The sequence below is a fragment of the Myzus persicae genome, unplaced genomic scaffold, assembly GCF_001856785.1.
Source record: "Myzus persicae strain clone G006 unplaced genomic scaffold, MPER_G0061.0, whole genome shotgun sequence".
NCBI lineage: Eukaryota > Metazoa > Arthropoda > Insecta > Hemiptera > Aphididae > Myzus > Myzus persicae.
The window spans coordinates 361211-388360 of NW_019100758.1; the positions used below are offsets into that span (position 1 = coordinate 361211).

Below are 27150 nucleotides of genomic sequence, written 5' to 3' on the forward strand. Positions count from 1 at the left end.
CTTTGAAACTATTTGAATCGGAACCCCACCAGAACCCTTAATTAAACATTTTAGAAACAGAAAATGATATTCATTTACGAAATAACTAATAAAGGCATTTGTTTTTGTACTTTTACCACTTTTATCGTATAGAATTTATTTTATTTATTTAATAATGCACCTAGCTGTCCAGGCTGTACATCTTACTATATTGTATTCAAATAAAGAGATATCAATAGATATATAAATTAAACTAAAAATGACATATTTGCTTTTGTATGGACCGAAATTAACAGCGTGCATCCAGAATAAAAATGAATATGATATAATAATTCAAAAATATAGGTATTTTGTCATTTAATTATGTGATCTATTTAAATGTCCACTCAAATCTGTAAAATATTTCCGTTATAGTTTTGAAATGACATCGTAATAAAATATTGTAAAAAGTTACAAAGTTACAAGTTTTCGAAACAATGCGTTTATGCATTATTCATTTAAATGAATATCTCGTATAATGATGTGTAAGTATCATAAAGTTGTTTGTTATAAAATAAATAACAATAATATCAACAACAACAACAACAAAAAAAAAAAATAATAAAATAATAATATAAACACTTTCGAAAAACGTCGGCGACGTATTTTTTTTTTTAGTAAATTGGGTAGGTGCGTTTCACCGTTCCAGGAACACACACAGAGTTTGTATTTATTTTCATTTGAAATTGAACGAAATTCAATTACGAGAAAGGGGGAAAGAAAGAAGAAAATGGAGATCGCCGTTTACATTTCCACCGACCGCTCTCGGAAATAATACAGTATAGATATCAAAACGGTTTGCCGCCGCCGCGAGGCCAAAGGTCGAAACTTTAAAAGCCCAGACATTATCGACACGACGACGCGAGTTTATTAATAATCATTATGAATGATTTAATACGCGGAATTACACCGGATACGTCTCGTTGTGCATACATTTCCGGTAAATTTCCACCGCCGCCGTTATTTGTCGGTTTCGACCGACAGCGTGTTTTCAATCCATATCGAGCGGTGCGCGTGTGTGGGCGAGAGTGAGTGAGTGAGCGAGCGTGTGCATGTGTGCGCGAGTGTGTGCACTAATAATAATAATAATATTATATGCTGTATCGCCATCTCTTAATAATCTCTGGATTATGCCAATGAAAGTCGTCCGGGTTACTCGTAAAGCAGAATAATAATAATTGTTCATGTTCGTGAGTATCGGAAACGACGTTGCCCTTATAATATTGTCATAAATAAATATCATATTATACAGGAGCGCGAGCACGCCATTAAACGACGACATTTTCGAGTGAAATTCGTTATGGTATTATAATATGTCTTACACAATATTATTTCATCACGAGACGCGGCGGCCTGCCTCAACTACTCCAGTTGTAATATTTTCATTATTGTTGTTGTTGTTGTTATCCCAACACCGTAAAATATTAATGTATTATAAGAACGTAATGATGTCATGATATTGTTATTACCTATATACGTATAATACGGTGACGTGCGAGAAGACACTTTTTTGCCAACACAATATATCATTCGTCTTATACGTCTGGTCATGAACACTTTCGTATTTCGAATCCGTTAAAACTCTCAAGAATGATAATTGATTTGATTGAACAGTAAGTTAACCAGGAACCCGGTCCTCCTCAACCGCATAGCACAAGTGTCGAGTGTCATTGATATCGATTTACCATTACGGATGTGTCAAATTTGGATTCGATCACAAATCATATTGGTTATTAAATACTACTACTAGAGCACTGATATTTTAGTTATTGGCACCGAGTGCCTTTGTTGTTTGTACACATTTTTGTTAGGTTATGAATTTAAGATATGTTTTTATTTCAACTATAGTACTATGAATTACACTGGTACTTTGTTACCATCAATATTTGTGGTATAATACTGTCCATTTGATTGTTCACAATACGATGTCGTAATGGAGCGATTTAGGTGCCAATAACTGGCAAAAACGAGTTCTTTGGATGTCGGCACTTGTCAGCCATTTTTATAGTATAAACAAATATATTATGTAGATCGGTAAGAGCGCCATTAATCGGAAAACATTTCAAAACTGTGAAATGATTTACATATATTTTATATTATATTATTTTATCATGCCAGAGAGGGCTGCATCTACTTCAGTTGTGATATTATTATCGCAGCACCGTAAAATACATTATATCAATGTAATGATGTCATATTGTTATTGCGTACTAAACTGTTCGAGCTAACCATACGCTGCCTCATAACCCATACGTACGCCTAAACTTTTAACTGCGATTCCCGGATTCATACCTACATAGAATTTATAAGCTCGCAAGGGCGACCATAACTATATAAAATTCTAGTTTCATTGATCGAACAGTGTAAGGAAACCAATCCGAAAACCCCTTCCCAACTCTATGTCGTAAATGTGGAGTGTACACCGTCAATGTCATCGATTACATTACAAATATGGCACATTTGAATTCGATCACAAATCATTGCTTATTATACCATAGGTACGTCAAATGTCCACAGCCTATATCATTCATATCCTAAGAAAATATTTTGTAATTTAATGGTGGCTTGGGTAGTGGTCGTTGTATGGCGAGAATAATAATTTCGAACAAAAAATCAATAGTCCGTTTTGGGCGTGTGAAATTATTTTTACCTACCCACATGAGAGATATTATGCGCTTTGATGCTCATGTGATTTTATTTTGTTTATTTTCGACCGAAAAATATTATAACAATTACTATACCGACATCTATTTTAAGCTTAAAGTCCATTATTAACTTATTATTAATTAATAGAATAATATATTGTACTATGTGATTTTATATTTTCAATTGACATAGATATAACAAAGTATTAACGTACAGCACTTTAATAAAGTAATTACATTTTCCAATGTAAGCCTATTCATATATTTCATTCACCCAAATTGTATAAAACTATTGACTCAACTGATCACAGTTTAAATATTGCACCCTAGGGGGCTCTACCCCTAAAACCCTAGTGGACTTTTTATTTTTATTCCCCACTTGATGGTATTTCACTTATTTGAATTATAATATTTAAGAATTGATACAACAAGTTCCGAAAGTAATTTGATTGAAAAAGGATGTACGGCAACTACGAGTAGATAATAAAAAACCTATTACAAAATATTTCATAAATTAACAACACGTGCTTGAAGTTGGCTCACGACTATATTTTCTGATAGACTCCGAAACCATGGCAATATTTTGTAACTCGTTCACAGTCGAACTATTTCGTATTGTTCGACATTCGTTTCGTATCGAATAGGTACCATATTGTGTAATAGAACTCCCACAGAGTAATTTCGAATAAATAACGTAACCGCGTGTAGGCGACGACATTAAACAATAAACAATATTATTTTAGATGGCGTATGTTCTAATGCTCCGTCGTATTCGTAAGGCAATCGTCGTTATAAGGGAAGAATAGTTGCCACGTAGCCATACGGAGAAACCCCAAAAATTAGATATCTAACTAGGGGGGGAGGCATTTTAGATCTAAGTGGGACACGCCACCATTTCCCCCCTTGGCTAAGTCTCCGTGCTGCACAGTATACGTTTATCTATGATGATGTTGATGATTGAGTTGATAGAGAAAACAATATTTATAATATTATTATCTCAAAAAAAACAATTGTTCAACACATCTATGAGAATACACATTTTTTATGAGGTTCTCAAAATAATTGTAAAAATCCTATAATAAATACAACTGAAGTCAACTGAGTTGAATCAAAAATTATATTGCAAAAAATATGTGGTTATTTATTAAACTGAGCTGTGGTGCCACTTCAGCACACTGTATTTTACGTTGGATTTTGGACAGATCAATACGATTCCAAGCCAACCGCAAGTGTAACATGTTCAGATATTTTATTTTCAGATATTATCCGTTATGGCAATCGTATACTCATATTGTGATTTATGGTTATTATTCTAAACTTCAATCAATACAGCAGTTTTGAGCTGACGACGATAAAGTTTTTATAATTTTAATAAGAATTCCTTAATAAAACGAGACGAGACAAAAAGTATAAATTTTCAACTGACCGAATTTACAATGATAATAATATAATGTTCGTATATCTATAAACTGCTGTGTACATAAAATATAAAAATATGAATAAAAAGCCATTGTATTGTGTTTTCGAACAAATGAAAAAACCCTCCTTACACAAAAATACCATTTTTTTTTTCATTATTACTATTATTTTAATCGTCGCTATATATATATATATATATAGGTATACAAATCTGTATATGTGTGTATATATATATATGAGGGTGTATATACGGAATGATTCACCAAGCATTACCAGCCTCATTTTATCCTTAATAATGCATTCATTCACATTCAGATTTTTGGAATTTTTAAGTCTTCTCAAAGACTATATTTTTAAACACTTAGATTTTCTATATCATTTAATTTAGGGAGTGTCCTATGCTGATAAAAACTATGGTTTTTTTATAAGAATCAATTATAATTATTAAGCGAATAATTATTTTGAAAATTTAAACGTGTCTAAACGTAAATTCGGACCTGTAATTATAATACTATTAAGGACAATAGATCGGTGATGATTGATGACTGTTACGAGATTTGGAAAATGATAGTAATTTATTTTAATTTACCGACATTTTATAATTTGAGTGAGTAAATAATAGTTAGGTTAGTAATAGACTTTAATAAATATTACATACACTCTATATTTGATGAAAAACCATTTTTGCCGACTATTATCCTTTAGTACACATAGTTTAACAACTCAGAAACTAGGTACTCGTTCAAAATTTGACGAATGTAATAAATAGGTAATAAATCGAAATCATCCAAAAAACCATTATCTTAACGGCGTTCAAAGCAATAAATAAAATGTTGAGGTACCTCGTTTGAAAAAAAAATGTGAGTTAGTATCGCCACAATCCTGTTACTATTTAAATTATTTGTAAAATCCAAATATCTATGAGTAGGTATTTCAAAATATTATGGTTCTAAAAATAAAAAAAACAAAATTTAAAAATAAAAATCGGAATTGAAATAAAATATGGAACTATCATTTTAAGAAAAAAAATGGATGAGTAATGAGTGAGTTTGGTGAAATACCCTGTGTATAGGTAATATAATATATTCTTATAATAGTTATGTAGATTTTACACAATTTAGGTGTTCTACCCGCGCTCGTGGATGTAAAGCGTGATTTTTACCTTCTTTTTATCCTAAAACCGAATTCCCGTACCCTAATAAGGTTTATTTTTCAACACACCAGTGTTTTTCTCCAAAACAAAAACCGAAAGAGAACGATTATTTTTAAATGGTAGGAGACGCGTGCGGTGTACGCATCATTATAATAATATATTGTGCGTCGCTGAATAGAGATAAATGGTCGACAAGACCATGTTATGATAGATGATCGGAATGAATAAAATTATATTTTATATTCTACATTTTTGCGATGTACAATATTGTTAAAACAAAGCCCTCTTGTATGGTGGTGAGTGAACATGTGGTGGACGCATGCGAAAAAGTTTAAATTGTGTTTTTATATTGTGTGACGATGGCGTGGAGACGAGACCCGTGTCTAAATACCCATATTAATTGTTTATAATTCAACTACAATTAATGGCATGATCTCACGTACCGATTTTGTTCCTGAAATCCGGATTGATGGGAATCTTCATGAGTGTTGCTGAAACAATAAAATTGCATGCGATATCATTATATTATTGTCAATTCAGGTACCTATAGTATCGTTGTAATATTATTCTTAAAAAATACATTTGCTGTTTTTTTTTTTTTGTTGAAATTTCAATAATATTATATTATAAGTGTAAGCATTTTAAATAAATCAGTGGTATATAATAATTAAAATAGAAAATTAACCAGCAATACGTAGACACAGTATTTTCAAGAATCGAATGTATTCTGATTCAAGTTGGTTTATTGATTATATATTTTATTAAACATTTTTGGAAAAAAAAATCATAAATTATTAACTCTTGACTATTTTTAAGCTGTTAATAAAAGTCCAATGCATTAACGATGTATAAGTACCTACCCACCTATAAGACTAAACTACTATGAATTATTTATTATTTTTTTCATTCAAAATTAAGACAAATATTTCACATGAACTCTTTCTTTAAACTATGTTAATAACAAAAAAAAAAATAATTTAGAAAAAAATAACGACATTTTACCCTATTTCAATTAGACACACATAATAAAAATATTTAAATACTGTTATTTTAATCTTGAAAATACGTAATACACTTTAGTAATATATAATTTTAAAAATGTCATAAATGTTTTTATTTCAAAAATAATTTTTGTGGACAATGCGTCAAGAACGGTAACTCAAATATTACGACACACTTGAAAATGGCTCATTATCTAATAACTTGTAAATTTAAAATTTTTATTACAAATAAATATATTACGTTTGAATTCTGTATTATTATGACATGTTTTATTTATTTTTTAGATACTTTTTTATAATTTGTATAATTAATCTATATTTCGTTTATTTCATGAAATAAAATAATTATTTTTAGATTTGCGTGTACACTAATAAATTCTATAATTTAACAAGTTTCATTATTAGTATTCTTGTTGTTAGTTTATCCTAAGAGTATGATATTTATTAAGGTATTTTCTTAACTCATTCATTCTAAAATATTAAAAACTTTAATCACGAACCCGTATTATTTACTGTTCCAGCAGCTTCATACTTGTATCCCTTGAGTACGTCTTCTGGTACATCTGAAAATGATATGGAAAAATGTAATCTTACAAAATGTCAAACAATCGTAATTTGCAGAATTTATCTAGTTTAATTAAACACCAACTGCAGAAAAAAAAATGGAATACTAAAAAATGTTTTGCCCACATAAATTATTCTTGTTGGTTCAAGTGTTCTCAATGTAATAAATTGAATTTTAAAGCTGGTTTAAATTTATATTAATTTATAATTGTATATTATGTATTCAAAAGGCGTTAAATAATTGATTTTAAACTACAAGTGATATTTATTCATATAATTATATACCATCAACGAAATCAAATAGACTTCGGGCATCCGATAAATAATAGAATATATAAGAGCATAACATTAAAAATGAATATAATAGTATAATTTATATTTATATTTTTATTTGCAGTAATCTTATGTATTTGTGGTAGTTTACTTTGAACTAAAATATTGCTGTTGAATAACAATAAATTTATACGTTGCATGTATATATATACATATATATAATATATATATGTATATATATATATTATATTGTATAATTCAAATAATTTAATAAGCTGAAAATAGAAACCTTGCACAGTGATTTCAAAGTTCTTTTGGAAAATAAAATATTTTATTATTCTTCGTTCTTACCTAAACCGAAACATTTTGGACTCATAGCTATATCGTCAATCGCCACATCTCCTTTTACCGACAGTAGTTTCCGAGCTTCAAACTGTAAATAATAGCTGAAAAAATCAAAGTACTTAATTTGTGTGTTCATAAAATATGGTTTTTTTTTCAATGTGTACAGTGTTTGTAAACATATTTAAGTAGGTGTCAACTTGTTCATAACATCCTTTGTGGAGGAAGATAATTAGGTATTTATTATTTATCATGTATTAGTTCTTATCATAGTATCAAAACCTAAAATATTTGACAGTAAAACAAAAACATTTTTCATAAAAAAAGTATATTGTTTAATCTCAAATTGCATGAGTTCAGACATTGAGTAGTCTATATTATAGATATATGGGTGCAGTAATAGCTATCAATATTGTGTGATGGCCTAACTAAGCTCTAATTTTTTTCTAATAAATATTAATTTTTCATTTTCATAACTAAGACAAATGATTAATAAAATATATTTTAAAGTAAGTTTTTAGCTCAATACACCCGCCTTGTTGATAAATTATTTTTCATATTCAGTCTGTATGGAAAATTAAAAAACATGTTTACATTCATACACATTGTATTGAGAACTACTTTTACCTAGATAATAATCTTTTTTTGTTTTGTATGCTTACACATATTTATTTACATAATTCGATTCAGAAAAATATATGTACTGTTTTCGATCAACATATTGGCCCAAGCATGCTCATTTAGATGTAAGTTGGAATACATCTAACTATAAAACTCATAACAGCGGACCAAAATTTTTACGTATACATTCGAAATGCAACACATCAATTTACGTTTGTAATATAACACCTTTTCGATTTATTGTTATTTTTGTTTACATTATAAGAAACACGACGTACTATATACTACGTTACAGAAAATATAAACAATAAAAAAATCTTATACGTTATTATTCATAAATATTTTTTTTCAATCCGTAATACACGCGTATGTCATACTTTAATTTAATTTTAATAAAAACAAGATCAGACTGTTCTTATATAATTATTTAAGAAAATTATATTTCTATTTTGTGATAAAACTATAATATAATTATTGTTTTTTATAAAACATGTTCGTCAATAGGTACATATACACAATACTTTAACTAAATATTTCGGATGAAGCAATTCTCTCTTGGATCGCTTGTTCTATGAATGTTGGTGTGTGAGTGAATAGGGGGCGCACAAATCACGGATCCTTCAAGTGCAACCATTGGCCGAATAGAATCGGGTCTTAAGGGTATTTATTAAGTAATCAACTCAATCAATTGAGCCAACACAAATATTGTGTACATTATAATATTTGTATTGAGTGATGTGCTTTTAGGGTAGGCACTTGTTAAAGTTAAACATTTATGCATAGATATATAGTTCAAATGTTAAATATAAATATGAAAAAAAATATTTTTGCATTCCAAATTCTAAATGACATGCTATGGAAGTAAATAATTTATTTTACCATATTTTTTTTTTAAGAATTCGTGTGATCAAGATTGGATATTGTTCAGGATTTTGGGTACTCTGAAATAATTTTAGCGATTTCAACAACAATTGTTGTAAAATTAACTAAGTTTTTACCCGGTATTGTATAATTTACTATTGTGTATGACGTTACAACAGTATTTTTTATAAGATAATTTTTTTTTTATAGCTTTGACATACATATTTTATTATACCATAATCATCCATGGAAAAGTGTCCAAGAATTATTATCATCATAATCATTCTCATAATCATCATTAATCGGGGTCATGGATGGAGGGTAATAAAAAATATCCCGAGTCTTGTTACAATAATTAAAACGGTCACCTATTAAAAGGCGGAGTGAATTTAGATAATAAAAACATATTTATTATAAGCAAATTAGTTTCAGTCAGTTTAGTATTACAAACCTAATTATTGAATAATTGTGTATCTTATTAAACTTAAGATACATAATAAAATATTCGAAATTTAATTCACTCGTTAGACGTGTTTGTTCTCTATTTCAAGTATATTTTTGGCCAATATATATCGATACATTTTAACATATTTCTGTTGTCATTCGATGGTTGAAATCAAATAAGTATTGAAAAAAGTTGATATCCATATTATTTATATTGCTTAGTTAAATATTTGAGTTTGAAGTGTAGAAGATATACTTGATTATTGTAACACATAATATTGAAACATTTGAAACGTAAGTTGATTCAAGTTTAAAAAAACTAAAAATAAAAAAAAACGTCAATAATAAATGTAATACATTAAAATTATAAATTACGAGTCGTGTTCTAAGCCACAGTTAAAAAAAATGGTTTCGAACACTTTTACTTAAATACAATTAACAACACGTCTATCAATAATTATAAATAATCTAATAATTATGGAATTGTATGATATTATTCATTCGTTGTTCAGCTATAGCGCTTCGTCTATTATTCTCAAGCCGAGTTCAACACTCCGTGTGCCTACACATATATCGTATACAATGGCCATGCCATACATGGCGGTAAAATATTTATCGGACATCTTCAAAGGGTCGGTAGTCAAGTAAACTTATACTCCTTTTGTGTACGCAGTCCCCATTGTGCGCTCTTATTATCATAATATTTTATAAATCCACGCACGTATACAGACAAAGCGTATTGTAAGTTTGTATAATGAAATATACATTTCGGCTTTTGGTGAACGTATAAGCGTTGGTCACCACTGATGAATTACTATGGGTACTTTATACCTACAAGCTAGAGCTATAAAAAATGCAAAATATAATGTATTAATAATAATTTAATATAACACCTTGCATGTTCTACACGGTATGATGTATATGGTGTATAGTCACACTGGTATAGGTACACTAGGAATGGTGTTTTTGTATCGGCCATCTAATACTCGTATACTAATTAAATGCAAGAATAGCCGAAGAAATCATAGGTTTTGCATAAAACAATGTTAGGTTTTAGAATGGACGTAATCAATTTTCCTCCAAAAATAAGATAAAGTTTTTCTCAACAACAACAAAAGCTAGATTCTTTTTTCATGTTTTTTTTTTTTTTACTGAAATTATGACCAGTTTTCTCCAAATGTTTAAATATTATTGCCAGCAGAAGTGATGTAATGTTTGTGTATCGTACTTTAAACAGAAAGTAACTGCTGATAACATCGTATCCTCACTCTGGTAAAACTTAATAATATATAAGATCCGTACGTATTTAATTTATAATTTTTAATAATCCAAAGGTAATGTTATTTTTATTTTTTTTTCGGTTGGTATAATAGGACCTTAAATGAATTTTGTTTGTGTAGGACGTAATAATATGACAAAAAAAAATATATATAACCGTTAATAGTTCACTGGAAATTTTTAATTTTTTTTTTTTTGTTAAACAATACATTGATATGACTTAAAAATATTTTGATTGTATCCTTAAGTCCTCATAATTTGTAGAAAATGAAAAGTGGAGGGAAACTTTATCTTATTATTGGTGTAAAATGGCTACGACTATTTGAATATGTGAATATGACAAGTCAATTATTGAAGTGCCTACTGCAACGATTCAATAAAGATTGCATTGGGTGGAAAAGAAATGAATACCATAGGTATTGAATATCTGCAGATATTCGACATACAAACACATTTGAGAAGTTGAAAAGATATTTTCTCGATTTTATTAACAGCCCCAAAACAATGCACGACCATTCGCTTATGTTTTGTACAGAATTACTTACCGAATGACAGTAAAAATAAATTGTCATTCGTTAAAGGAAAACCCTTCAAATTGAAATTCTATACACCGACTCAGTACCTAGGTAGTTCGACGTTCCGATGTTTGGAAGATGAAGGGTTGTATAATATATATTTCATTATGTGTGCGTGTGTGTGTGTGTGTGTGTGTGTGCATTATAAATAAATTCGTTATAGTTGTAAGAAATTCAATAACTGATTTAAAAATAAATAACCCTTATGAATAAATCGCTATTACAATGATCAGAAGTAAATTTATAAATATATATATATAGTATATATAAATACAAGCCCATATCACCATGGGCGTAGGTAAGGGAGTGGGGGGTTGGGTGTTCAAACACCCCTCGAAATTAAATAAAACAATCTTGAGCTTTTTGTGAATTTGTTCGAGAATATTATTAACTCGCATACTATTTAGGATTTAGACAACCCCCCCCCCCCCCGAAAATATTTCCTACCTACGCCCATGCATATCACAAACCGTAAAATGATGTTTGGTTTCGGAAAATAGGAAACAGGAACCTACATTAGCAGACTTTATATTTTTTGGTTTTTTATTCCTTATTGTGGCCAGTGCAATTATTTGCAAATGCTTTTTTCATCCAGCTCAAAATGGGTGAGATAATGTGGGGTGGACTCAAGATACCAAAAGAGGTGGTTCAGTAGTGTATACTGTGAAAACAATTTATAGAACCATCCACTCCGAAATTTTTTTCCTGACTACACCAAAACTACTCTTATTTTAACCTATCCATTATGTAGATAAAAATATCTTAGTACCTGTCAGACTTCATGAAACGTCAGTATTACCAACAATAAATTGCAGAATATATTGATTGAAGCCCATTATCCATTCTCAACTCTCAAGTTACTATCAAACTAAGAATGTCGAATCACGCATCGCTGGCATAGCAATTTCAGTTAAAAATATTCTTCAGACAACTTTGTGATTATTTTGAAATTGCCAAATCATCAACTTTTTGTATTAACAGTTGTTAAAAATAACAATTATTAATTAAAATGAGGGCGCAGCCATGTGGAAAATTCCACCCTTGACCTTTGCACTCTTAACAGTTAAATAATAGGAAGTTGATGTATTTGAATATTATATTGTTATAATATCTTATAGGTACAAGCTAATATACTAAACAGGTTAAAGGTTATTGTAAAATGAAACTGGTGATGTAGTAAATAAAAATCTTCAGAACTCTACATTTTTTCACACTATAATAAATTAAACATATTTTATCCTTTGACTGGTAATATCATATTCCTTCTGGATAAGATGTAATACATTCCAACAGTGTCATTGTCTGTCTATATTATTATTGTTATGATATGAATACTTCTTGTAGTACTGTAATATTACCTATTATATTATATTATTATATATAGCTCTGTATAATGGCATTTATATAATAAAATAATAAAAAATAATACAATTTTTATGACGTACAACACACCGTTAAAGGTATTAAACTGAAAGATGGTAGATATTGACCTGTCTTATATTATAAGTATTTACAACCATATGTAGTAGTAGCTCGTAGGAATTATCACGAAACAAATACATTGTTAAATAATTTTTTATTTATTTTTATCAAGACAAGCATTAAGAGATTTTTTTAAATATAATGATACATTAAACATTACTATAGTAGTTTCAAACCCTGTTTGAGGACATGAACAAACAATCTGCAAATAAAACAATTCCATTGCTCCAACGTTAAACTGTGAGTTCATTTGTTTTACAGATTATTATTTTGCCCTGAAGATATACAATAATAGTAATCAATATAGAAAAATAACGCTTGTAGTTGATGTCAACCAAACACACAATATAAATCAAGTTTTTTTAGAAAATATATATAACTTAAATCTTATTCCATGAATAATTATTAAATATTTCAAAATTCGTTTACAATATTAAAACCCATCAAAATGTTGTTATCATTACAAATAATATTGTACGTATAATTTACCTAAAACAATGCAATATATTTTGCCAAGTTATTTTAAGGTACTGCGCCTGCTTTTCATTTAATATCATATTTTATTTAAATATCATGAGATTCAATTTTATAGCTAATTGATTGGCTCTTAATAACTTTATAACTTATGGATATATTTTTATATAGAGCTAGATATGAAGTGTTTGAAATATGATTGTTTGATAGGTGTGGTACTAATCACAGCAAATTTTCACAGTTTTTAACCTCACTGAACCTCACATAATGAGAGGTATTAAGAATAAACTTATAATACTAATTTCACATTATGGATTAAAAATAATCTATAATAAGGTCACAACTATAAAGAACATGTCTTTGACTAGAATTTTTGACAAGCATACACCTAAGTGAAAAATTTTCAATTTGTAGAGTAATTATTTATTTAATCAAGGTGCAATAATGTATTTTTGATTTGACAATAATTTAGGCCAATTATACTTTATTAATATTGCTGCTTGAAACCGAGAAATTTCCTCAATGCAGTGATGTACCCAAATTGCCTATCTATAACGCCGTGTTACCATACTTATATTCCTAATTATTTCATATTCTACAGAATCTATCTGATATTGTTCATAGACCTTAGTAAGTCACCAATAATATTGATGTGTGGTGGGTAAAGTATATTCACTATGCTTATAAGATATTCGTTTAGTTACTGGTACCAAAAATATTGAAATTTCTTACAATAAATTCAGGTCGGTGCATAATAAAATATAAATATTATATTATATATCATATTATTGATGGCTCAACGAATAATAATAGTATCATTATTTTCGAGCTTGTGTCGTATTTATACAATTTTCCATTCAAAAAAATGCCATCTCCAAGCTTATAAGTTTCACAAAACACTAAATATACGTTTACGACATACTTCTTTTTCCATATCAACGAATGGCCAATGGGTGATGTGAATAACAGTAGTATAAGAGGTATGATATTTAAGTATATTGGCTTTTCTTTTGAAATATGGAAAAGTTAGTGACATATTGGGAACAGACACAAATAATAATTGATCTTAAAAATATAAAATCCTAAGCGTTCCAATACGAAATTGATGGCATTCATTCAATTACGAATATATTATTATTTTTACGAACCCACTTTCCAAGTTTATTTTTTTATTTTTATTTGATGTTAGTATACCATAGTAAAAAGAAAATAAACAAACACCAGCTTACGTATCAATCAACTATATATTCGGAAACATAGTAGTGACAATAGCCTATCCATTCAAGCATAGGAGTTATGTAAAGATAATACTTTTTACCTAATTTTTGTGAATCTATGAAATCGTTACCTCTTTATGAATAAATAAACAAATATTATTGTTATAAAACAAGTAACTAAACAAATATCAGCGAAAAATATATATGAAAAAAACATTTATGATTTTCAAAACATTTATTTTTATTTTCATTGCATCTTGTGAATGAGTGCACATCTGTACAATATTAATAGTGTGCATTTCGATTTGATAAAATTATTATGTTTTTTGCTGTTTGTACTAATTAGTAATTCATTTTACCTACTACCTACATCAAATGATCTTATATTATAAAATTTTAGATTTTAGATCTTAGAACTGACTAACTAAAAATTTCGTGTTATCAAAATCTTTAAATGTTATTGTTGTTTGAAGGGGATTTTATATTTTATTCAAGTTACTGAAATTTGACTGTATTTGTTTGTAAATATGGGCAGTTGTTGTGAAGGTTACCCCGTTAGCCGATTCTTTTGTTTGTCGATTTCACAGCACAATTTCAAACAGTTACGATTTGAAACAAAGACATTTTTTTCAAAAAAGACTAACAATACTTGTTCAAAAATATTTCAACATAATATTGAGATGGATTCTTATAGGATTTAGTTTTATCAACAAACAACAATAGTGATCTGTCATAGTGTAAAACAACTTACCTGGTTGTGATGTTTACTAAATAAACAACGGTTCGAAGCCATGTATTCCCATATGTCCCGAAACTCCACCATAATCTTCTCACACGGTCTACCTCACCATGGGCTTCGACCAAATACAGTCCCAAAGTACCACTATGTGAACCATATTTGTGGTAAAAAAATGATATCTGAAAAAAAACCATTTTATAAATATAATTATGGCAACGTTATATTTTGGTAGTCCTTAAAAATCAAATTGTAAAAATGTATTTATCTACATCGGAATCATAATATATATATATGTATATAGCGTATTCAATTTTGATTTATTTTCTTCAAAATTTCTATGTAATAATTTAAAAATCTATTTAGATTATTTTACTGTGATACCATAAATATTTATTTATATTTAAAATAATTTATTTTACCAGATATAAGAATGTAAAATATATTTAAATAAAATAAAAATGTACAAATACTAAGACTTTAATATTATAACATTAAAATTGAATTTTTATATATTTATAGAAGTTATTTTATAATTGTACAGTATTTTTTACGTAAGTAATGTAGTATAAAAATTATAAATATAATTTAGGTGTGGAAAAAAAAGTTGATTGTTGTAGATAGAAATTTTGTTTTCCAAATTGTATTTATGATCAAATGTGAAATAAATGTTCAACATATGTATACTAAAAATACTTTTTTATACACTATTGTAAATATTAAATACTTATTAAATTCATGAGCAGATTGTATACAGTATTTTTTTTTATTCACCAGAATAACGAGATTCAATCTAAAATACTATATAAAAATTCAACTCAAATAATTGAACAACATTATTTATAACTAGAATACGTCTAGACGGAATCCTGAATACATAACATAATAACCACTCATACAGATTTTATCGACTATAGAAACAATGGAAAGGTCAGAATTTTAAAGTGTATAAATGCTTTTGTTAACTCATTTTTATGTGGACATTAAAAAATATTGAATGTGTCCTTTAAAGTGAAAAAAATGTTGCAATGGGGGATGACCAATTTGGCTTAACTTTTAGCTAAAAAAGACCATAAAATTTAGTGAAATGTTTTCTATATTGCAAAGCTATTTTATTAGATTTCATCGCATGTGCCTGTCAAAGCCTTATTGCACTATATTTCTTGATGATCCAGGTAAACGCGTTAAAAACGAATTGCATTAATCTGAATTATATACATCATATTAGTGTGTTTAACCGGTTCCTATAAATGTACGACCTACCAGACCTACCAGACCTCAACAGTGCGAGAACAATACTAAAGGGACTAAGTAAATTTTAAACAGAACTTGGAATGAATTGTCATCCTATATTTAAGATTCATTACATTTTTAAAATACATTTTTAACTTTACTACCTCGTCTGAATATACCTAGTGTTCAAAAAATTCGGAAGCGCTTAAATTACTGTTTGCATGTTTTTATATGTACGTATTGTAATAACAGATAACACTGATGCACATTCATTGGGTAAAATATTTAATCACCTCATTAATTAAATCTTATGATCGTTTACCAGTTCTTATTTGCGTAATGACCGTTTCCAAGCTCTTTGAACACTCTGCGTAACAGGACATTTTCGCAATCCGTTTGCTGTCACAATTATAGTGATTAGTGTAAAAAAAAATAATAACTCCATAGTTTTGTATGAAAAATAACTGTACCTATATTTTTATGTAAATATTATATGTTAAAGAGATACGTATCCAAATGTGACAATCGGATGTCGCTTAGGAGTACTTAATTTTGGATCGTTTGCAGTCATTCCATCGAATCCCACCGGGATAAAAATCACCCCACTGGTACCTTATCTACACCCAAATGGTATTCAACCACACATGAGGTTCAGTCAGGCTTTTGGAATATACAACATAGGCACGGAAAATAAACTAAAAGTCGGTGCTTGAGGAACAACTTCCATTCAAATGGTTCCTTCTGACAATTTGCTCTATCAGCACGCTGTCTTGTATCCCACTTCATACCGCAGAGCTTCTTGCGCTTCCCGCAATCCCCGCAGATATCTTGGTTACTATTTTTGTCGAAATTTTCACAGTTTTGGGGTGTTTTTTTTTGGTCTTCGGGTTTCTTGCGGTTTTCTATACTCTTGCATTTTTCGATTTTATGGCAAATTTTGCTGTTTTCCAAACGCCTGGGGGCCGGTGACACGACCCCCTTACCACACCGCTGCCTTCTCATCCCTTTGATCCCGTCACGTACTTTGTAGTATTCCAAGCGAAGGCAGTCATACTTGTTCAGCAGTACATTCGATGAGTCGCATGGCCCGTCCACCTTATTCAGATCCTTGATTAACCGCTGAGCCTTTTTGCACAGCTGCGCAATTTTGTCCACGTGTTCGCTATCGTCCGGAACATTGACCGATATCTTTGCCAGTTTATCCATCAGCCGCTGGGCATACTTGGCGATCAGAGTTTTCATCAAAATTTCGTCGGCGCAAGATGAACGGGCCGTCCGCAATCCATTGATCTTATTGTTACATTCAAAGTCCGAAGCCTGATCGTCTTCTCCTTCGCAACAAAATTTGGTTTTTGACGGTGTCTGTCTGCTTTTTTTCATTTTGGTTTCGATCCTGGTAAGTTTTTTTATGTTTTTACTGTCCGTGCACATTGTGTAGTAGGTGTTTTGTTGGTTAAGTGTCTTTTCCCGATAAATAACAGCATGGAGTAAATTTTGTGGATATAAAATATATCGTTTTGCGTTTTGTTATTTTTGGACTGACACCAGTTGCCATGGACACGCTGATCGGCCAGCGCGATATACATACGTAATGAACTTTTGAATTCGGAACTCATTTATTTTGGTGAAAAATAATTTATTTTTTCTATTGTTCTTCTGATACTCTAGCTGAATAAAGATACCAAGTGAATGTCCTCGGTGTTACATGATACACAGACGGCGTGGTGATGCATTAAGACAATATCATATTATTTAAAGTTATAATGATGACAGAGTTTTCATAAACCATATTATTATATCTACATACTTGACTTTAGAAGTATTTAATTAGATCCATATTATATTATTTTTTATAAAATAAATATAATTTTAGAAATTTAATTAGAATTAGAATTTCAATAGTTCAGAAGCTCTAATAATTATTTTGTTATAATATGCTATGCACAATTACATATAGGTAACTATATTAATCCAATTACTATTCAGTATTCAAGATCTTTTTTTTACCTCAACTTTTAATGGACATTTATTTATCATAGACTTTTAAATGGAAAACTAAATAATTTCTTCAACTTAATTCAGTAAAAATGTTAAATTACATTAGTTAATGCAGTATTTAAAAAAAATGTCTGTTCATATTTTTTTTTATTATTATTTAAAAACAAAATGTTTTCAACATTTATTAAAGTCGCGAGTATATTTTGCAATTTTTTACTTTTGCATTTACGGTTTAAACATTTAATACTAAATTCTTCATAAGCTTATATTATATGAAATTAATAATATTATGAATCGTAGACACTTGAAACATTCCACAATTTTGAAAAAAATATAAATATAATATACTCGATGACCTTTTCAAAATATATGATCTAATATAAAGTTATTTGTAGGAATTTTAAACATTCAATCTTTTTATTTTTTCCTAAATATTTTTATAAGAAATGTTTATTCTTAGTCGACAGTCTTAAATATATAATACAATAAGTCACTCAAGTTATTCATATAAAAATTAAAAAATATTAAAAAATAAGTACATTTTTTATGAAATCTAAACGATTTTGATATTATATTTAATTAAAAAAACACAGTATTGTTCATTACGATGTGACCACATGATTTGTTCGATGACGCAATAGGCATACGAATTCTATATACACATTTGCACAAACGCGCAAACGTTCCACAGATCGCCCACGTGCTCTACTCGCAATGTTATACCGGCGTACATAAATTTACGAGCGTATCGCTCTTTCTCGACATTTCGTTCAACCGATACTCATCAAAAGTAGATGGGATGACATTACGATGATTCTCTATAAGGTTTGAACAAAAACAACTCTGTGACATTGTGTCCCTTATAGTAACAAATCTCAAGACACATCGTCCACGACTGTATGCGCAACGATACGTTTTTGTCATTCCAACGAGTATCTACTTGCCACAGTGTCTTTACACTAGCACATAACATAGCTAATACTATTTGAGTAATTAAAACATCGAGATATTATGGTCAGAGAGAGAACCATTTGTACAAATATATTCCAAATTCTCTTGTTATTTTATTAAAAAAACAAATCAAGTCCACTTTATTTCATATTATTCACTATCAAGCTGTAGAATCTAAGTACCTATCTATATCAGCATAGCACGATGTTATGCATTTAAGTGTCTGTTATATATTTTATATATGGTATAGAACAGTAAATTATTACGTAACGCTATTGTTTAAATCATTACTAATATTATTTTACATTTATTTATTTAAGAATAGCACAGTAATATTGCAAGTGCAGTGAAACTAATTATTTCGGATACTTCCAGCCCTCGGTCAGTACTTGAAATGGTGGTAGAGTCGGGTGTACGATAATATTCAGAAGAGGCAGGGCAGGTTTATTAAGTATAATTATAATCAAGCCATCAATCTCAGCATAAAATATTAAGATTCACCTTAGTTATTAGAAAACGTCTAATCTAAACCATATCTGAATTAATACTTACGATACAAATTTGACAAATCTAGACACATACACGTTGTTCGCATTACCTATTATTATCATGTATGAGTTCAGTGAGATAGTTTCCACTAATATACTATGTCAAATTACATCATATTATATATTGTAAATAAGCGTCGCAGTGATATTGAGCATCGATCACAATTCCTTAAAGACGTCATTCCATACAAATTTGCTTCCGTGTATTGAACAATTCTCTACTTCGATAAAAGGGAAATAATTAAATTAATAATATATTCCAAAAACGTCGTAGACAAATCTTACACACACCCTTTAGAATCATGAAAATAAAACTATTAAAAGATCTTCAATGACACCAGGAATAGTTAACACCCATCGTCCATCATATCGCACTAAGTATCTAGGCGCACCCTTCTAAACTTCTCCGCTTACACGTGTAACATAGTCACAGGGACATCTTTCATCTATAAAAGGACCTAAGTAACTGTTCACATCCACGGTGTCCTTTCACATATTTAGACGACTCATCGATCTCCCTGCACACACGAAATGTGTTTTAGTTATCATATTGGGTAGACAACTCGCTCTCGTAGCATTTATACTATTTCACAATTTTTGTATTATATGATTGGATTTTAAATGTTGACAATATTCATAAAATCATGATCATTTTTTAATTATTTTGCAGTTAGAATTTTATAATATTTCAATATTTAATAACAAAAGCTTAACAACTTACTAATAGGTTGTTAATATGTTTTTCTTTCAGAAACTTAAAAAATCTCAAAAAATTCAATTTCAATATGTGTTTTACAAATAAAAAGTTAAATTATGCCGGTGAAAGTGGATATTCAACCAAAAATAATGATTTTATTTACTTTGTTGTAATAAAAAATGTATAATTGATTTGATTGATGATTGAACATGATTTACTGAAAACTATGCAATTTTAAAAATATTTAGATTGTTTTCCAACTATTTTTACCAATAACTAATAAGTATAAAAGAAAAAAGTAAAATAAAATAACAGTATCATATAAATTACAATATGAAATTCTTAGACTTCAAATTTCCACTGTATACCTATTACGAGTATAAATTCTATTTAAATATTAGATAGTTTTGAAACATTTTAAACGATTGAATTAATGACATGCAAGTGAGCAATGACAGTTTAGAAACTATATGTTATATAATATAATATCAACACACTCATATTTTAACAAATTTGAAATGTATAACGGAGTAGGTATGCATATTTATTTTAGTAGGTCAGTAAGTATAAATCAATAATGTTACAAATAATAAATTAAACATTTTAAATTTTATGTTCGTTGTTTTTGTGTTTGGCATTAATATTAAATGTGATTTAATTAAATCAATTGAAATAATATTGACGAAGAGTCTGTAAAAATTCGTCAACATTATACTATTATGTATACCTATTGATCAAAATACGTTTATTTTAAAATATCAATATTATCTCCATCAATATTATCTCCTACATAGATACCGACTTACGGATTGTTTAAATTTAAAATATTTTTCAATGTTTTACTATAGGCACCAGTAATATTATATTATGATATCGCAAATACTCAGAAAATAAATTTAAAATCTATTTCGTAATCATAAATGTGAACAAAAAAAAAAAAAAGCTTAAAGGAAATTACCAAATATTAAATGTCCATTAAATAGACCGTTAATTTTAAAATGAAATTTCTCCTTATTGGTTTTTAGTACCTAGGGATATATATATAAACAATATGTAGTAAATAATTGAATGACATGACATGGACAGGCGCTTGAGAGAATATCAGAAAATTAAATCTCATGCTTCTGTATTTCCAATCGTATTTAAATGCTATGAAGTTTGAATGCAAATATACAGCCACCGCTATTTTTTTCATTCGTTTACGTTTTGTAATATTATCATTAAAGTGCCTAGAACATCAACACGAATGTCTTTATCAAACTGATAACTGACTACACTACTAAGGGCCACTGCAATTTTTTCAGGCAAACAATACTATATGAGAGTTTGACAAAAATTTTGAACCCAATCGCGTCACTATAGAGGCATACAAAATAATATTGTCTAATATAAAATTACATATTATAGGACGATTTTCCCGAACGCATTGAGATTAGAAAAATGGAATGTTACATAATTTTTTTTCGGATTCTTTGCGAAGCAATAAATGTATTGATTTTACAACGACTTGTGTTTATACATTTTTTTTTGAATATGTATAGAATTATATACATTATCAGTTGAAATAATGCTTCGATTTTCAACTTCGTCAAAATCATGAAAATAAAAATAGTAAAAATATAATAATAATTATTTTTTTCTGGTTTTGTTATACCTAATGCATATTACAGAAATAAGTAGATACTTGAAATTTTTTTTATTATTTTATCACATAGCTGTATAGTTTTCTATATATGATATAGATAAAATATTTTAATTCGTTTTGACTTATTTATAGATATTTGAAACTTGAAATTTTTTTTATAAATGTCTATAACATTTTTTTTGATACAATATAAACGAACTTAAAACATCATAACTCTAACTTCGAACGAATTAATATTTTAATGTTTAATTTCGTGAATATTTATCAGTCCTTATCAAACTTTATTTGTTTAACTTTATTTTATAAGATTAGTGATATTTTAAAAATAACATCCCTAAAGGACCATCTGGGACCACTTTTCAATCAATAGAGTGTCCTTAAGAAACGTTTAAAGCACTTATGCCCCAGAAAAACCTAAATCGCTCCATTCCACATACAATCTGAAATCATATAGAACACCAAAAACAGCGGAGACCTAAAAGTACTAAAAGTAATCGACTAAATACAAACAAAATATTAATCAACCATGTCGTGAAATAGTGTATGTTACATAAAAAGTTTAACTACCTATTTGATGCGCAGAATTTGTTCGGAAATTTTTTGGAGCATGGATAAATAGATATATAATTTAGTTGAACGGACAAAGAGATGCCATCATAGTCAGTATTTTAAACATTATAGATTCTTTAAATTTGCAAAATTTGAAAAGAAACATCCGAACTTGAAAATTATTTTTATAACAATTTATTATGAATATATACTAAAAAAAACCTGTTTACTATTTATTTTACACATTTTAATTTGTTTTTATCTAAAATTGATACTCGTAATTATTTATAATTATGCCCTTTTAATTTTGAATACGTTTTCAGTTTTACATGAGTATCGAAGTATGTATTTACATATTTTTATAAAATATATTATTATAATATATAGTTTTCAATCGATACTTTAACTAAAAGCAGTGCAATAATTACAGTTTTGAATGGTACTGCCGCTGACTTTGATTTTAATGGTATATTTTAAGTAATAACTATTACATATTTTCTCATTTACATATTTTGAATGTAAACTTTTATTTTTTGAGTAAAAGAGCTTTACTTTTCAATTTGTATTCCATGTCAATAAAGTCTGATCGTGCTTATGATATAATTATATATTTTTCCGAATATACTCGTATATAAGTACTGAAGATACTATTATCTTATTTGACATTTTCAATTGCATATTTTGTACTGGGACTTAAACATTTGCAGCCTTATAATTATAATAAAATGTTAATGGAATATACTGAAATAATTTTGTGTGGATCGGCTCTAAAATATTTGACATAAATTTTTCAAATTAAATGTGGTGACACTCATCCACTATCACAATGGTATACTCGATTTTTAAATTTTAATGTGACGGCCATTTCGAACTACTCTGGCCAGATCCAACAAAAATCATTCGTCACATTAATTCTCTAGGATTGGAGAATTATAAGTCTATACTATACTCTCATTATTATTATTTGTAAGTTGTAAAATTGTTATTAGTAATAATAATTATTTCTACACCAAAATGAACAAACGTAATTGCTTATCGTCGTTCGAAATTCAGTAATCAGTTTTTTTTTAAAAGGGGGACATTTTTTTATCGTTCTCAGATCACGTTATTTAGTGCTAAATATATTTTCATATAATCTGTTATATGAGAAAAATAAGGTAAATATGAGATATCGCACCCTCTCCAACACCCCTTCCTCATGATCACCCCACTATGGTTCAATGACCCAATAATCCAATATCATACTAACCAGCCAACACTTATCGATGTAATGTGAGCTGGACTGAGTCTTAATATTCATAAAGAATAGAATAAACATTCTGAATTAAATATTTAGTTTTCCACCAAAATATTAAGGATTTATGAAGTGGACCTGTACAACGTCTAAACTGGGACTTAAGAGCAATAGTTTATTTTCGTTCATCAATTATTATTTATGAGCAAAACTATAATTACACATTATCAATCAATCTTATTACTATTATAATCAACAATCCACCATTTACCTCAAACAAATGTTTAAATAACACAGCGACTTAATATGACGTAAGCTTAATCGAACAAGCAATACGGTAGTTGGACAACTCTCGTTTGCCTTACATTGTTATTGACGAGCTGTTTTGATGTCACTCAATATTGTTATTTAATTTATTTTTAAAAAAACGTTGGCACACGTATTTTCTTGGAAAGTTTTAAATTTAAGAGTGAACGACATATTGTTTCATTGATGACATTAATATTTTACTGTTTTATAGTACAGATGCATTAAAACCGTGCTTCATAGTTCCCAGAGGCGTCGTGGGAGTTGGCACACGGAGCTATGGCAAATAACTGGTAACTAAAATTAATGTAATATAATATAAATATATATATTAATAAATAAATCAATAAATACATTTATAAACATAATCATTGTTAAATTTTTTTGTCATTAATATTTAGTTTGCCGTCAAAAAATTGAGAAAACATAAAGAAGCCGTGGCATGAAGAAGTTTGAATAGCTCTGAGTTATACAACATTATTTACGTATTTCATAGTGTAAGATAGCTATTAAAATCGGCGTTTAACCAAAATTAATTAATAACAATAATGCTTACCTCGATAGGTGGAACTGCTTGATACAAATAACTTATACTTTTAAAATTATTTATCTTCAAAACGGAACCGTTCGAGCTTATAATAATGTGGAATACACATATCATAGTTACCTATATCATTCGATTGGATAACAAACAGAAGGGAAATACCAGAATAATGGAAGTTGGTACACTAAATTGGGAGATTACAGGTAGCGCTCTGAATCCAACATTCCACCACTAAAAAGTACGTGTAAACATACCATTTTTGACATTTTAATCATTATATCAAAATTTAAGTAAAATACCATACAATATTTTAAACTTTCAAATTACTTCCTTCATTCATATAATAACAATAATATGATTTTGTAACATTTTAACATTATATTTATTTATACTTCTACTAACTCATTATTTGACAACTCCGTCGGTATCACTAAGATTTTTAACTTCAATTTTATCACAATATAATATTCTCTTTCCTAATTATAAAGTTTTAATTCCATATATTTACTCAACTAAACATTGCTAGTACAAATAAATTGCTGTTGTAAAAAAAAAATAAACTTAATAGTTTAAATGTAATTTTACTTGTTTTACTTTTCGCACTGTCTAATGGACAACTGTTAATATTAAAAGCATTATTATATTGGGTGTTTTTTTTTTAGAATGGTTAAAAATAGATACAAGTTTCGATTGTTAAAATATTATGATAAATACTTTCAGAATTTAACATACACATTATTCTTCTATTTTTATTTGTATTTGATATGTAATGTTTATTATTATGTATGGTATTCATATTATTTAACTTTCTTCAATCGATACTAGTGATTTTATTAATTCATAGAATATCTTTTATTCAACAAAATAGTTTCATCATTATTGCATATTATATTATATTAAAAAAAATCTATAAATTATGTCAATAATATTTCACCAATACAAAGTTATGTAAATATACGGTTTATGAATTTAAATCGTCCGAGACTTGTTTATCGTAAACACTCGAGAGCTTTCTAAAAGCAACAGGAGCGCAATTTAAAAAAATTACGAAGTTGCCTGTTTTTTACATGTTTACTCAACGTGTAATGACGCTTTAACACGAAGGAATGCAATTTCTTTTAATTAACTTTGTCTTAAACTTTCTGTAACAACAAATACAGTTTGTTCAGGTCTGTTGAAATATTTTACAAACACAATATGACATAATGTGTACGAAATTTTACTCATAGAAAAAAAATAATGTTATTATGTAGGTTTTATTAGATCAAGGTACCTCATGACATTGAATAGTATTGATAATTTATTTATCATTTTTTTATGGATATTTTAAAAGTAGGTATGTATTTCTTTTAAAGCGCATTATCAAGAAAGATAATAATAACAATAATACCGACCTACGTATCGCGTAATTGAATTCAAAATCTAATAATTTGAAATGAAGTATTTGCGAGTTTTTGTTTTATTCATTTGCAAGTATTATTATATTATCTTATCATTATTTTTAAAGGAACAATAGTCAATACAATTACTATCGTTTTCAGATTGGACTTGCATTTGACATAATAATTCTATAAAAGAATTCATGATTTCCGAATTAATAATCTCATTACCAAAAGTATACCTAATTCAAATAATATACATTACGTATAAATAATTATAGTATGCAAATATAAATGATGATGAGTTCCCTCTCATTCAATTTTCGCAGAAAATTATTTAACATTTTGAATTGAGTTCTGTGAAAACTAAAAATGGTTTATGTTCAATGAATTTCCTGAGCGCAATTTTAATATTTTGTTATAGGTATAATAATAAAGTATACAAACTCAATAAAAATAAATAGAGCATTTTGTAGCTCAATGACAGTACCCAACTGTAACAATTATCTACATTGTCTACAGTTTAAAAATATTTAAATCATTTATTTAAGATGTTTCAACGTGTTTTTTCATTTAAACGGCTGTGCTAAATTTAGTAATTAACACAAGACAGACTTTTTTAATTTTAATGAAATGAATAAGATTGTCTTTTTAGTATTAAACAAGTGAGGATGGCTACGACTTAGGGACCGTGCTGAATTAACTGTTTCTATATTGTATGAATAGTGTATCCGCCTGTCTGCATCTTTAATAAATAAATAAATATTTAATTTAATTTTTAACCAATTATCAAACCTATAAACAGTAAATAATAACAGTACAACAAAATACAATTTACACTTTTAACAGATTAATGTAATTATTCAAGGTGTCAAACATAACATAACAGATTAAAGACATAATTAAAGACATATTTGGTACTGTCACATAACTTAACCCGCGCTTGTATGTAAGAAATTTGAC

The 27150-nt window shown here is 28.3% G+C and overlaps 1 protein-coding gene across 1 annotated transcript in view; it reads right to left on the reverse strand.

The window, feature by feature from the left end:
- Window positions 1–27150, reverse strand: part of LOC111042823 (leukocyte tyrosine kinase receptor-like) — a 319549-nt gene that overhangs the window by 38596 nt on the left and 253803 nt on the right. Inside the window, exons 7-10 of the mRNA XM_022327519.1 lie at window positions 15119–15285; window positions 7425–7519; window positions 6737–6799; window positions 5679–5726 (exon numbers count right to left, since the gene is read on the reverse strand). Of these exons, the coding sequence (XP_022183211.1) occupies window positions 5679–5726; window positions 6737–6799; window positions 7425–7519; window positions 15119–15285 (373 nt within the window). The remainder of the gene's footprint in view (window positions 1–5678; window positions 5727–6736; window positions 6800–7424; window positions 7520–15118; window positions 15286–27150) is intronic.